This window comes from Homarus americanus, unplaced genomic scaffold (genome assembly GCF_018991925.1).
Source record: "Homarus americanus isolate GMGI-L3 unplaced genomic scaffold, GMGI_Hamer_2.0 scaffold43608, whole genome shotgun sequence".
Lineage (NCBI taxonomy): Eukaryota > Metazoa > Arthropoda > Malacostraca > Decapoda > Nephropidae > Homarus > Homarus americanus.
Window position 1 is genome coordinate 119,271 of NW_024742163.1, and position 14,218 is coordinate 133,488.

General features: G+C 39.5%; 1 protein-coding gene across 2 annotated transcripts in view; it reads left to right on the forward strand.

The window, feature by feature from the left end:
* Positions 1-6,898, forward strand: part of LOC121876510 (protein UBASH3A homolog) — a 40,832-nt gene extending 33,934 nt beyond the window's left edge. The window contains exon 5 of one of the 2 annotated variants that reach the window (XM_042381654.1): positions 5,618-6,898. In XM_042381654.1, coding sequence (XP_042237588.1) covers positions 5,618-5,862 — 245 coding nt within the window. In that variant the 3' untranslated portion in view covers positions 5,863-6,898. The remainder of the gene's footprint in view (positions 1-5,617) is intronic. The other variant, XM_042381653.1, reaches the window with a different exon arrangement.
* Positions 6,899-14,218: the final 7,320 nt, after the last annotated feature.

Here is a 14,218-nt window from a genome sequence, read left to right on the forward strand (position 1 = left end):
CTACAGTACTGGTTTGTCCTGGACATAACATCTTTTTTGGAGTTAATGTGTGCTCTTTTTTTCTGTCAGAAAATTGGAGAGCTTTTCAGGGATCCTGTTGTGAGTGAGTTTGTTTATGTCAGGTACCCGGTATGCTCCTATCTTTTCCTGCATCCATAAGCAAGCTCTTATAAAATCAACCCCATTGGGGCAAAGTCCAAACCTCCCAGAACACCACCAATAATATGGACTCAGGTACATGCATGTGAGAGGGGCAGTAACAGGCTGAGGGTCAAGGCTAAAACTACCCCACCATAAGGATAACACCAACTAAAGAAAGTAGATATAAAATGTAAAAAAATTATATGTAACCAATAATCATAAACCACAAAAATGGTCATATTTGTAAGCCACATAATGGTCTAATTTGCATGATTACATTTAGAACTGCGGTATTCCATGCCAGCTGTCATTTAATGTCACATTTGGGCTGTAGCTGTAGTACAATAAACCAGGGGAGAGAGTGCTGAAGCTGTGTTATCATTGGTAGTCAACAAGGAATTGAACTATGAGTAACATGTTGGTCTTGAAATTCTAAGATGGTAGATGTTGCCTAGGAAAGAAGGGTGTTAACTGGACAGGCTTAGTCCACAAAAGATCCCCAAGCTTTTAGATAATATTTGTTGCACCTAGTTCCCCTCATTTGGCACCAACATTGTGCTGCACACTTGGCAATAAAATGACTTCATCATCAGGGGCTCTTGATTATAATGGAACAACCATTTGTTAAAGGAGTTCCTAAATGTAAGAATTAGATGGTCTGTCTTTGACTGGTTACCTTTTATCATGACAGGAAAATGCATAAATTCATAAAAACAAACATAATTCTCAGGGTAATATAGTGAGTCACTGGACTATTACACTCCTTGTATACCACATGTCTCTTCACTAGTTTCATGAAGTTCATGTCAATGAAACATGTCTTCTCAGGAGTTTAAAGTAGATTATTGTGTCTAAACTTGGAGGGGCCAGTAATGTACACCTGTACATTATTACCTAGTTTATATAGCAGCACAGAACTTTTACAAAGGCCTGGAGGTTCAGCTCTCCAACTTCGTATAATACAAACTACTGAAGAAATTTGCCAAAATTCAGAGGTTCCCAGTTACAGCATAGAAGATACAAATAGCTGTTGCCAACACCATGTACAGTACACTCCTTGTGATTGATGTGTTTCCCAGTGTCACTGAATAGGTCAGGAAAACTTGGCTACCAATCAGCAACACTAAGTAAACATTATCTTCAGAATTCAGTGTTCTAGTTGCTTTAAATCCAAATTCTCAATCAGTGTTAACTCAACAGAAGTAAACTGATCAAAACAGTTTGCCCAAGATTCCACCACAGGAACTCTAAACATAGTCACAAACTTGGACAATAATTCATGCACTTAAACATGAACACGCTTCTATATACTGTAATTATAATCACACACAATTTCATCACACACAGATCTACATTTTTCTTAAGAATTGTATAGCTGCCACTATAGACATTAACATGTCACCTTCCTGTGAGTTGCCCCTCCGAGGGCATTTACAGGTTAAGAACCTGAACCTGAAGTTGCCTGTGATTGCAGATAGGTACTGTATAATGTGTATCCCTTTTAATGTGTAGACATATATGACAAGTTTCATTGTTTGTTGTCATACCACAGGTACAACCTTAGGGCTCATGTTGGTACTGTACATCATCTCCTCAGAGGACTTCAAACTTGGGATTACCACTGGGATGTTGGCTGTTGGCTGAGTACAGTAGCCAAGTATTGTATGCCATCATATCCATAATCCTCCTCCTTATAAACATAATTGGAATGAAAACTGCCAACACAAATTGAATTATAGAAAAGAAAAGCTTTAATGTTACATTAAATGTGTGATTTGAAGTTCAGATGGGGAAGTTGTAGGTTACATAGGAAATGGAGAGGATACAAGTTTTGAATATTTGAGTAAAATTTTTAGCCAGGAAAATTAATAGGATTACTCGGCAGAGTACCATAAAAAATTGTGAGAAAGGCAAATATCCAGGCATTTCAGATTTGTGGCAAAAAAAAGTTAGTCTTCAAGCACAGTGAGGTTTACCAAATGGATGGTGTAGCAGCAGAATATAAATTGTACTGCTGAGATTTACTGTATTTTCTGAGAAATGATTTTGAAGTTAAGTGGAAAGAGAGAGGAATAAGAAAATCATTAGAAAGCGTCTTATGTAGAAGGAACTCGAGTGATTAATAAAGATGGAACAATGAAGTGATGGTGACGTGAGAAGAGTGTAGTACTCTTGATATGTGCCGGGGGTCATAATGTATAGAGGAGGATGTGTATCTGTTGCTTTGTAGCTGAAGCTGGAGCAGTTCTCCACTAACAATATCAGAAATTGCTTGGTCATAACCCTTTTTTCTGAAGCTTTATACTTATAACACAATACTGTGTTTGGGTTACATTAATGACAGTATGATATTACATATTTTCTCACTAGTTATATACAGTTTACTACTGTACAGTGTTAAGACTAAAAAAAATAAAAGTTGACCCTGAGATCCTATTTTAAGGAAAACTATGCAGCATGCGTAATGGGCCCTCTAAAGCCATCGGTCAAGACCTAGGAGACCTGACAAAAGTGGCCAGATTTAATCTTACAATTAGTGTACACTCCCCAACTGCAAGCACTACTCTGGAAGTGAGAATAGAAGTGAAGGTTTACTTTATAGTAAACTGGAGGGAGGAGTTCAAATGAGCTTTTGTCATCACATCAGCTGGTTCACTCTTCACCATTCTAGGTGTGGCAGTGATGGTTTTCACTCATGAAACCCAGTTCATTCCCAGCAAATTTCCTGTGACTCATTTACTGAAGCCAGCTATAAATGGAAGTATGAGATACTAAGTGTACAGCTGTGATTGTGACATTACATCCCAACAAGAGCCCCACCTCAAGGCCAGCAGCTCCAAAACCCCTTACCTAGATCAGAGAAAGAAGGAAATTTATATAAATAAAAACTTTCCTCCTCATAGTTGATCTAGTGAGTATAGAGAAATGTCCCCTTGGATCCCAAGACCAAACAGAAGGCTTTCACCTACAGGGACCTTGTGACTTGAAATAGTCTAAACTGGCCTCCTCATCACCTGTCAATCACGATCAGGAACATCTGCCAAATCAGGGATACCTGGACTGCCAGCAGGCACAGGTACTGAGGTCAGATCAAGAAGAACCAAACCAAATGCCAGGCGATTTTATTCAGCTTAGAGGGGAACCCAAACACAAGGGGTTAAGTTTGAAAATCCCTCTTACAAGACCTGGGCTCAAGATGTTGGAACTACTGTACTATATCTTCCATATGGAAGTCCCACTAAGCACATGTATGGAGGGCTTAGATCCAGAACTTGGGAGGCCTAATAGCTGACATGGAATTATCAAATCCAATATCTGACTAAAAGACTCCTTGACTGGTTCCTCTAATTTCTTGTATGGAACAATGAAAAATATTTAACATCCCCTTGAAATAATTTTTTTTATAATGTAGACTTGAAATCTCAAGTGAGTTTCCCAAACCATTTGTATGACAGAATTTCCTGTAATACTGGTTCAGCACACACCAGAGAGTTACCTCCTTACTCCTGACCTGACTCTTGTTAGGCCAGAAATACAACCTGTTAAAAAGATTGGATTACCCACTGAAATCAGCAGATACCTTAATCACAATGTTTGTTGCCAGATTCCAGTTGGCTTGTCGGTTGTGCCCTAATTGGATCATTAATGGATGATCATGAACACTTATAAAATTATATTAAGTGCCCAGTGAGCTTTAGCTAAATACTAACACTGAGGACATTTGCTCAACCAGAACACATCAAACAGGGCTAAATAAACAGAAACAAAAAAATCATTTTCAAAGCTGCCAAAGTTGCTGGTTAGAGCAAGTAGTGAGACCACCTGTGTGGTGAAAGATGTAGCCAGGAATGAGTAAGGGAAGAAGCCTGAAAACCATAACAGCCAACCAGAGAAGAGAGGTGAGGTGCACACCAGCTAATGTGATGTCACTTGCTCATTGGACCTCCCACCATTGCTTCACTAGAAGCAAAACCTTTTCTTCAACTTCTTTTCTATGTGAAAGCTGCAGTAGTTGAGGACAGGTTAGTCCAGGTCACTACTGTAATGTTAGGATGAATGACCTTAAAAGAAGATGATAGGAAAGAATTACAGTTCAGTAAAAGACATGAAAATGTATTTTGCAAGTCATCTCATTTTGTTCAGTCAAAAAACTGCATGCAGATATATTATAACATGAAAGAACATTTTCACAAATGCTTATCTAGAATGTGAATAGTTAATTTTTAAGAGAAGTAACCTGCTTAGCAACCACCTTCGCATTGCTCCCTAACTTGCCCAGATGAATATTTTCTCCTGCATGCTGTTGTAGTCACATTATTTACATACAGTACTGTATTTACTTATCACCATAAATTACATTTCTTTTAATAACATGCTGATATAAATAAGTTCAAAATTAACACATGTACAGTCAGCCAAAGATGCACCGACCCCACCCTGGGTCTTGTGCTGGCAATTTTACCTGACTATACTTGGTAAAGGAAGGCTGTATGTAAAGGTGATTGTATCACTGTCAGGACAATTATTAAACAAACCAAAGGTAGAATTTTTATAATAATAAGCTATTCATTGTTATTTAAGGTCATGACAAGTTTCCAAATGTTCGTATATTTGCTTAAATGATGAAAAAAATTTGATGTGAGAATCTTGTGGAAGCTGTGGTTGTAGTTCAGTTGCCAATTCATAAATATAATTTTCTTCATTATTTAAGCAAATATATGAACATTTGGAAACTTGTCATGACCTTAAATAACAATGAATAGTTTATTATTATAATAATTCTACCTTTGGTTTGTTTAATAATTGTCCTGACAGTGATACAATCACCTTTACATACAGCCTTCCTTTACCAAGTATAGTCAGGTAAAATTGCGAGCACAAGACCCAGGGTGGGGTCGGTGCATCTTTGGCTGACTGTACATACAGTATATAAAACATTTTACCACACTTTTATGCATAACACTTACTGCCTGTGCACACTGTCATCAGCTCTCCAGTGAGTGTATGAGAATGAGTGAAGGAAATTAAAAATCTCCTCACTTCTTATCATTGTGCTTCTACTGCCTCATAAAACTTTAACCCCACAATTATTGAATGCAGTACAATATTATGTTCACACTCTTGAAAAAGAAAAGGTAACAAGGAAAAATTCAACAGGCAGTTTTGTTAAGAAAGGTTCTTTGTTCTGATAGCCAAAAATTAACTGACTTAAGCCTCCATTTGGATATGTCTAAAAATGGTAAATTTTGTGGGGCTGTTGTTTCTTAAACCCACAGTGACCTGGAACACTAACTGATGACTACCCTGTAAACAGTGATGCATGAAAGCATACCACTGTGTAAGCACTTTTAAAAGTGTTGTATTATATACTGTACTTTTTTTTTACTTGCAATTTCAGGCTTAAAGTTATACATGAGAAAGCATTAATGAAATAACATTGTATTTTTCACAATTTTTTTTTTATTTTTCTAAACAGGTACCACAGGTGAGGCAGCTACTAAAGCCTTGCACCTCACTTTAGCGTACCAGTTCCCACCGTCACAATTTTCTCGTCTTGAATCTCTGGTGGACATAGTGGACCCTAGAGCACCATCAGCTTGGGAGGTGCGGCTGTATTCGAGGGACACAAGAATAGTTGGGAATGAGGTACTGCCAAAGGTTGCCACATTTACTATACCACCTCTTTTATACTGCTTGCGATTGTTAATATGTCTGTTGTAGCAAAATCTTTTTATGTGTATGGATTTAGGTTTTGTACTTTATCATTAACATTTATAACTTGCATGTTCTGTCATCTTGCATCCACTTCTCAAGAATTTTGCATGGTTATTCTTTTACCAGTTGTATGTACATACGCTCCAAAATGTATCATTATGATTTTGTGTGAGACAATATGACACAACGAATGAAGGATTTTGACAATCCTACCAATACAACAGGAGTTACAGGGTTCATTTTAAATTTATCAAACCCATCCATAAAGATTCTTTTTGGAGTGTGTGTACAGTCACCCACAAAAGTCCTGTCGCTTCTCCTCCAAAGTATTTGTGGATAGAATAATGCATCAGTGTCTACTGCTTCGGGTTCATGAGTCTGAGTCTCAGGGTTCATGGAACAGCAGAAGAGATAACAGGACTTTGGTGGGTGACTGTACATTTAATATAACCTGATGGTAATGTATTGTTATAATTGTACATTAGGATTGAGTACAGGTAAATCTATTTAATCAGAAAGTTGAGGGGATTAAATAACCGACCCCTGAGTGAGATCTAGTAAAATACAGGAATAAGATATAGAAATTAGATAATCCTTCACCTTCATACCAGATTCCATAAGGGTACCACTGGCCTGAAGGTACACTGTGAAGAGAGAAGATTTAGATCCAGTTGTATGTCACCCAAAGTGGCTTTGCTCAGCACCTGTTAAGTGTGATTTTAAGCAGTACAGTACCCAGTGTGTAATGTTGTCATCTAGTTCTAGATGTTAGTTTTATATACACACAGAAGTTATATATTTCAGTGTACGTATGAGTATTTAATATGCTTAACGACCCAAGTTGCATTTTAGTGAACAAGTTGGTTGTGGGACCAATACCCCAAGGCACTTGTCATATATTTTCTTAGCAAGTAAAACAGCTTATATTTCATCAGATAATTGTATGCTAAATCTGGGATTTGGCCTGAAACAAATAGGGGTACAGTGCAGTACAGCTCCTCCCCGACTTACGACCGGGTTAAGACCCAAATTCTGGTCGTAAGTCGAAATGGTCTTAAGTCGGAAATGCTTAAATAATACATAGAAAATCTAAAATATGTGTCTCTTTTTCTTCTCAGCACCACAAAACACTCATTTTAAGGTTGCCAGCCATTTAAAGTGAATTACAAACAAAAATTTTGTCTGTGTACTGACTTTGGGACTCGAAAATACGTAATTTGACCAAATTTTGGTACGACTGAGGCAGGTCGTAAGTGCGGGTGGTCGTAAGTCGAGTAGGTCGTAGGTCGGGGAGGAGCTGTACTTGTATACAGTATTTCAGTTCCTTGAGTGGGACTTGTCTGTCTTGGAATATCAGGAAGCTTACTTTGTTCATCCCATATCTGGAGTCATAAAATCTGCAATAATATGCTCCTTTATTTTCAGTGGTTGAACATAATTGGATCCTTTAAGGAATTTGAAAGCTGGCAATCTGGAATTGAATCATTCAGTGGGAGCAATTAAGTCATTTCTTAAGTGACTAGTATTGTAGTGGTATTTTCCCACTGTTGCTCCCAGGCTCAGTTCACCAAGTACTATAATGCACCCTCTGAGGAGAGATCTTACAGGCATACTTTGCAATTTATCATTGATTCAGTACACACCCATAGAGTCACAAGGAGGTGTTGGTTGACAATCATTTGTAACGTGATGTTTGTTATGAAATTTGTTTTTCTGATTGGAGGATAATATAATTTAGTTTAACTTATGGATTTTGTTTGTAAGTTTGACTTAGGTAAAACCTCTATTTAATGGACTACATGGAGAGGAAAGTCCATTATATCGAGGGTTTGTTCGATGTGAAGCCTCCATCTAATGATCTGCATACTGATGTAAGTACAGGGTATATAAAATCGAAGGTCCATTAGATGTGTAGCCTCCATCTAATGATTATATAGAGATGAAAGTCCGTTATATCGAGAGTTCGTTAAATGTGAAACGCTTATCTCACAGATATATGGAGAGAGAAGTGTATGATATGGAGGTTTCACTGTACAGTAGTGTGAATTCAGGAACTTAAATTAGATGAACAAGTGGTGTTCAGTTTGAGTGATGATTCACAAATGTGGGAGTAAAGTACAGACTGATTTGTCCCTAATGGTTGGTGGGACCTTAGTTGGGCTTCCAGTAGATAATCCTTTATTGAGTCCATCCTTCAAAGGGAACTTGAATTCTGTAGTTGTTATTTCAGTCAACAGTTACTGGGTCAATACCTTAGGACTGTGTGTTTGTGGGGAGCTTAAGGATTTATTTTTCTCTCTTTCTCTAGAACTAACTGTAGGAGTGTTCCCTTTGGGGTGCCAACTGAGCATAATAACTGGAACTGATTGGTGCCTCCTACTTCCCTTTCTTAGCTGGTAATATTATATTAAGTTGTTCTGCAATGAACTAAAATCACAGAATGTCAAGTAATGGAAGTGCTCCCTCAGTGTCTGCAGTGTACAGTAGCTACAAGGAATAATACCAGAATTTAGTCTTGGCATTTTCCACATATTTTGAATGAAAAAAAAAAAGTGCCACATATTTTGGTTACCAAAGTTGTAAAAAGTAATGAACTTTGTTACTTAAGTAAAAGTATTATTACATTGGTAAATTGTTACTCAAGTAGAAGTAAAAGTATCCAAATGTCAATGTACTCAAGTATAAATAAAAAATTTCTATTAAGATTAATCAATAACTGATTATCGAAATTATGGCTGTCCAATCAGGATCTTTTAGGCCTAAATGTAAGCCCAGCAGGCAGCATGACCTACCAAAAGAGAATATGTTCAGCCACTCTTCTCCCTACAATCCATCTCAGGGATAGTGAATGGACTGAAAATATATCCATCCAACACTATGATCACTTTCTTCCTTATCCACACAAGTATCGTCGACGTGGACTTATGGTCCCCAGACATAATGTTGTCTCTGCTCGCATGAGGTTAGGATACAGACCTATCTGGCAAGTATCTGAGGCGGGGGATGACCCACACTTCTCTTCCTGTAAACTCTGTAACTGTCCCAATGTTAACACCCTTCAACACTATTGCCTTGACTGTCCCACTGTCAGGGACCTCCTACCACAGGGAGTCACTAACCACTATATGTCACCACCAACTTATTTGTAATAATTTAGATTTAATTCATGTACTCTATCCATGCTTTGGTGGGTGCTAACTCCCATTGTCCTTAAATCATATCAATATTGTCTCCATACCATAAGTCATAGCGTGTCCTGCAAGACACGAGTAATGTATCAATATATTAGTGTCTGACCACATGGTCTTGTGACTAGGCTTGTTGCCCCCTGGGTTGTAATAAATTAATTAATAAATAATAAGCCCAGCATGATTAAATAGACACTCACAAGCAGCAGATGCAGGTAGTGGGGTGTTAAGCTTCAGAGATAAGTCACATAAAGTCGGGAAAGACCTCAGTAGCTCTATTCCATCCCCTGGGCATGCCAAGTAGTACAGTAGCTATCAAGCTCCTTCACTTGAGGAGTTTGTGAATGATTGTTGCCTCCACAGTGACTGAGTCTGGCTAAGACTCCCGTGAACTGTCCCTCTTATTGGGAGTGTGTCTGTGGTGACGTCTCTCTTCAATTCTAATTGATGCGTGGCTGAATTTTTCGCACCACATAACATCTGGCAGGTAATGGTGAGGGTGGGGTCAGTGGCACTTATTTATTTAAGCAGAATTTTAAATACAACCAGTCTCACGCATATGTCAAGCATTTTACAATCACAGCCTTTTTGAAATTCATTTTAGGTACAGGAATATGCAAAGAGCAACTGATGGTTAACAGAAAGGTGGGGGAGAAGAGAAGGGATTTGATGGGGGAAGGGGGGATAAGAGGATAGGCTTGGTGAGATAGGTGGTCAAGGTGCTAATGGACACCAGAAGATCAAAGGAAAAGTCCGCTGTCATGGCCACTACCACCTGACCTGACGTCACCTCACCTCACGAGACCTCTAGGTATGTGACCGTGTGGTGTCTCCCCACACCCACACCATACCCTTCACACCTCCACCCACACCATACCCTCCACCCACACAACTCTTTTACTATGCTTAATAATAAATTAATTGAAACTCTTTGTGTGTTTGTTTGGGGCATGTAACGAGTAATGTTTTTTTTTTAATTGTACAGGTATTGCAGTAAAAGTATTAGAAAACCTTACTTAAGTAAAAGTAAAAGTACTAAAAAATTTTATTACTTTTTAAAAAGTTGATACCCAGAAATGTTACTTGAGTACAGTACTCAAATAAATTTATTTCATTACTTTACAACTCTGTTGGTTACTCACTGTCATGAAAAGAAATTCAAAACACTCATTGTTGTGAATGGAATGTGAACAAGGTGTCTATGGAACTGTCCCTTAATCAAGGGATGAGCATTTTGGACAGTCTTAGAAAAAGAATTTGTCCCTGCCTTTACGTCTGCCAAAGATGACAATAATACTGTGCGTTTCTGATTTAATTACTCGATTTGTGTAAGCACGCTCATTGTTAATTATCCCAATGCTATTAAGTCGCTTTTGACCCATGGCACTCTTTATGTAAGCCTTTAGCCACCGTAAGCCACTGAACGACCGCTCCACAGAACATGACATTGCAAGAATTGTGGCCGAAATAGTAACGACTTTGTAGAACATTAGCACTATTTCATGCAGTTCATTTTGATACATTTGGAGCAAACAATTGAAGTTAAACAATTGAAGTCAAACAATGAACAGATATTTCGTACCGCGGTGGCCCTGTGGAAGGTTCTGGAAAGCAGTGATCCGCTCTCAGGGGGAAGGTCAAGTCAGCTTCCTCACTTGGCGCCAGCGGGCGATGTCTTGCTACACAGGAGAAATGCCAGGTGTACGGAGGTGTGGAGGAAGTGGCGATGACGTGGCAGCCGAGGTAGTAGCTGGGGTAGGTGTCCGGAGGTTGACAGTCGATTTGTGAAGGTCTGGGGAAACAGCCCACTCGTCTGATCTGTGTGTCGAGGCAGCAGTCACGTTCTCACCTCCATCTACCCCCAAGTGGGGGACGCGAACAAGCAAACGAGCGGCAGCAACCATCCTGCTCGTTTCAGCCCTGACATAGATCACGTCTCTATTACTCACTGTTGGCAAGTACTGGGCATGCCCTGTCTCCTGAATGTATTTGAACCTGCTCCAGTGTTGGTCAAGTCTGGTCTAGAAGGAGCTCACACTCGGGGCCACCACAACACTTTCTGGCAGATTGTTCCAAGAATTCAAAACTCTCACTCCGAAAAAGTTTGCCCTCACAGTTTTCTGGACCTGCGGCTGACTGTAAGACCTATGCAACCAAAAATAACATATGATTTCTCTTTTTGATTAATTCCACAAACTTGTGCTGGTAGTTGTCCTTTTTTCCCCCTTACATGTCCCTTTTTTACGGAGAGGTTGTCCTGTTTTTAGGAGGAGCAATTGGCAACCCTGGCTTACAAGCAACACATGCAGGTAGTGGGGTGTTAAACTTCAGAGATAAGTCACATAATGTCGGGAAAGACCTCAGTAGCTCCATTCAATCCCATGGCCATTCGAAGCAGCTATCAAGCTCCTTCAGTTAAGGAGTTTGTGGATGATTGTTGCCTCCATACCCATAGTGACTGAGTCTAACTAAAACGACTCACCGTGAATTGTCCTTCTAATTGAGAGTGGTTGTGGTGACATAACTATTCGATTCTAATTGATGAGTGGTTGAATTTCTCGCACCACGTAACATCTGGCGGGTGCTTGGGGGGGGGGGGCAGTGGTACTTTGTTATTTAAGCAGGATTTTAAGTACATTCAGTCTCACAGCCTCTTTGAAATTCATTTTAGGTACAGGTATAGTACATGCAAAGAGCCACTGAAGTCTAACAGGAAGACTAAGCCCCTGAAGGAAAGGTGGGGGAGAAGAGAGGGTATTCGATGGGGAAGGGGAGATAAGAGGGTAGGCTGGGTGAGGTGGGTGGTCAAGGTGCTAATAGACACAAGAAGACCAAAGGGAAAGTCCGCTGTCATGGCCACTGTCACCTGACCTGACTTCCCCTCACCTCACTAGACCTCTAGGTATGTGACCGCGTGGTGTCTCCCCATGTAATGATCACGGTCATACACGTCAGTTAACGTAAAATCAGACGATTCATATTACGCTCAGTAGCCCACAAAACACGTAGCTAGGCCTTCATTTAAGTCCCTCGTCTGAGGAGTCCGTTTTCTCATCGCTTCAGGACGCCTGAGTTCTCCGTTTTCTCTCAATCTTAGAGTGCACCTGAGACTCCACTATTCCTTAGTAATGACAGAATTTGAAATTGCAACTGTGGGTGCAATTGGTGAGGCAACTTAGATATGTCTCTTACAGTTGGAACATTCAAGATCCATTGTGAGTGGTGTTGAAAGCTTCAACTGTCCTTATTATTAGTAAAATTGTCAGTGAGTGTCGAGTTTGTCAGTCTGAATTGCACAGCCTCATATTGTCCCTAGGGATAACCATGAATTTCCGATTGCTACTGAAGTTATATTATTTTGTTGCCGAAACATCAGGGAAGCTGATGTTTGTAGTTTAGTTAGTGTCAGTTGTCTATTTTAGAAAGTCATTAATCTACCGAAAAGATTCTGTCAAACTCAAAATCTCCAAGACCTAACAGCTGTTCGCCGGAAGAAACTCCCTGGCTGTGGTCTGTGGTGTCCGGCAAGTAGAGTTGTTAGTGCGTATGTAACGTCCATTTCACTTCTTTCCCGATAAACTCAATCTCGGATTAGATTATAAAGATAGACGTGGAAAATTAGCCTGACCTGTGACACTGACGGTCACAGCTAGGTGTATAGCAACCAATTTGTATAGAAGGTCAGTTGTTGGTGAGATTAATCTTTCTGGTAGGTATACGTGGGCCGGAAGTGCCCCAGGCTCACATATATACGGATGCATGAGGAAAAATCACACATTCGTGACTCTTCCTCAACGCATCTCCAGGTATGTGAATGATTTTTTCCCGCCGTCATGTTAAGTCAGTTTAACTTAGTCGATTTTGTGAATATCAGTGTTCATGTTTTAACATAGTGAAATAATCCTGTGCCAAATAAGTCGAGTAAAGTAAATATAGTCTGTATCGTTGTCAGACGTATGTTTTGTATAGTTGAAGTTAGACATACACATTCGTGACTCTTCCTCAACGCATCTCCAGGCACTGTTTGTGTTGGCACCACTACTGAGGTTAGGTAGCCGCCTATGGGCAAGATGATTCTTGACGGATGTCTTTAATATGGCGAGATTAGAGTCCGACGACAAGATTACCCAGAGAACCCAGTGCAGAGAGAGTCTAACCCCCAGGCGCTCCCTTGCCAGCGAGCCTCGGCTCAGCTGGGTGCAGTAAACAACTCTCGTCCCTGGTGGACGCCGTCTTCCGTCCATTGAACCAGCTATTTGTATTGAGCAGTATTGGTATTGATAATTGGGGATTAACTAGCAGAATTATAATGACCCCAGGTTAAGTATTGAACCCATGAATTTGGTGTTACAGCGGTACTGTTGATTGTAGGAGTTGAGTTCACCAACCCGGTGTACTACCACGTTGTTCCATGTTGTTCATTCCGAACTATTAGGATGTGTTTGGAACTAAGTTAATTTGGGATATTGACAAGTGTGTCATATCGCCCGCTGTATTAGCAATGAAATAATATAATGCTTGTTTTAATGTTGTAACCCAGAATTGAAGATTTAATTTGTTACTTGTAGAGTAAGACCGAAGCGGTCCAGTCTGATCTGAGTGTAATTTATTAACATCTTATTCACTCCATCTGTTAATAAATATTAAATTAGTAAACTACGAGTATCACCACTCAATTCCTTCTGCACAATTGGTTCTCAGAAAATAATTATTGTAATTCACGTGCCTAAACTCACCACCACGCTACCTAACCATTCCTTGAGATATGTTATATTCTAATAAAAGTCTGGGTGGTGGCAGGCTACCGTTGTAAGTATAATAAGTGTTATGCTAAGAATGACATGGTTCCCTAGACTAAGACAAGGTTTAGAATATAATTAAACAGGATATACTTGAGAAATATAAGAGCTACTTATATAAGAATATAAGCAAGAATATAAAGAATATAATAGTACAGTATTGAAGAATAATAACAGAGAAGGATAAATCTGAAGGATAAAATATGAAGTAAGGAAAGTCGCGGCCTTACACCCACACTGTACCCTTCACTGCTCATCCACAGCATACCCTCCACCCACACAACTCTTTTACTATGGTTAATAATTAATTACAAAATATCTGACTAGTTTACCACAAACATTAAAACTGTTTGTTTGTTTGGGTCATATAACGAG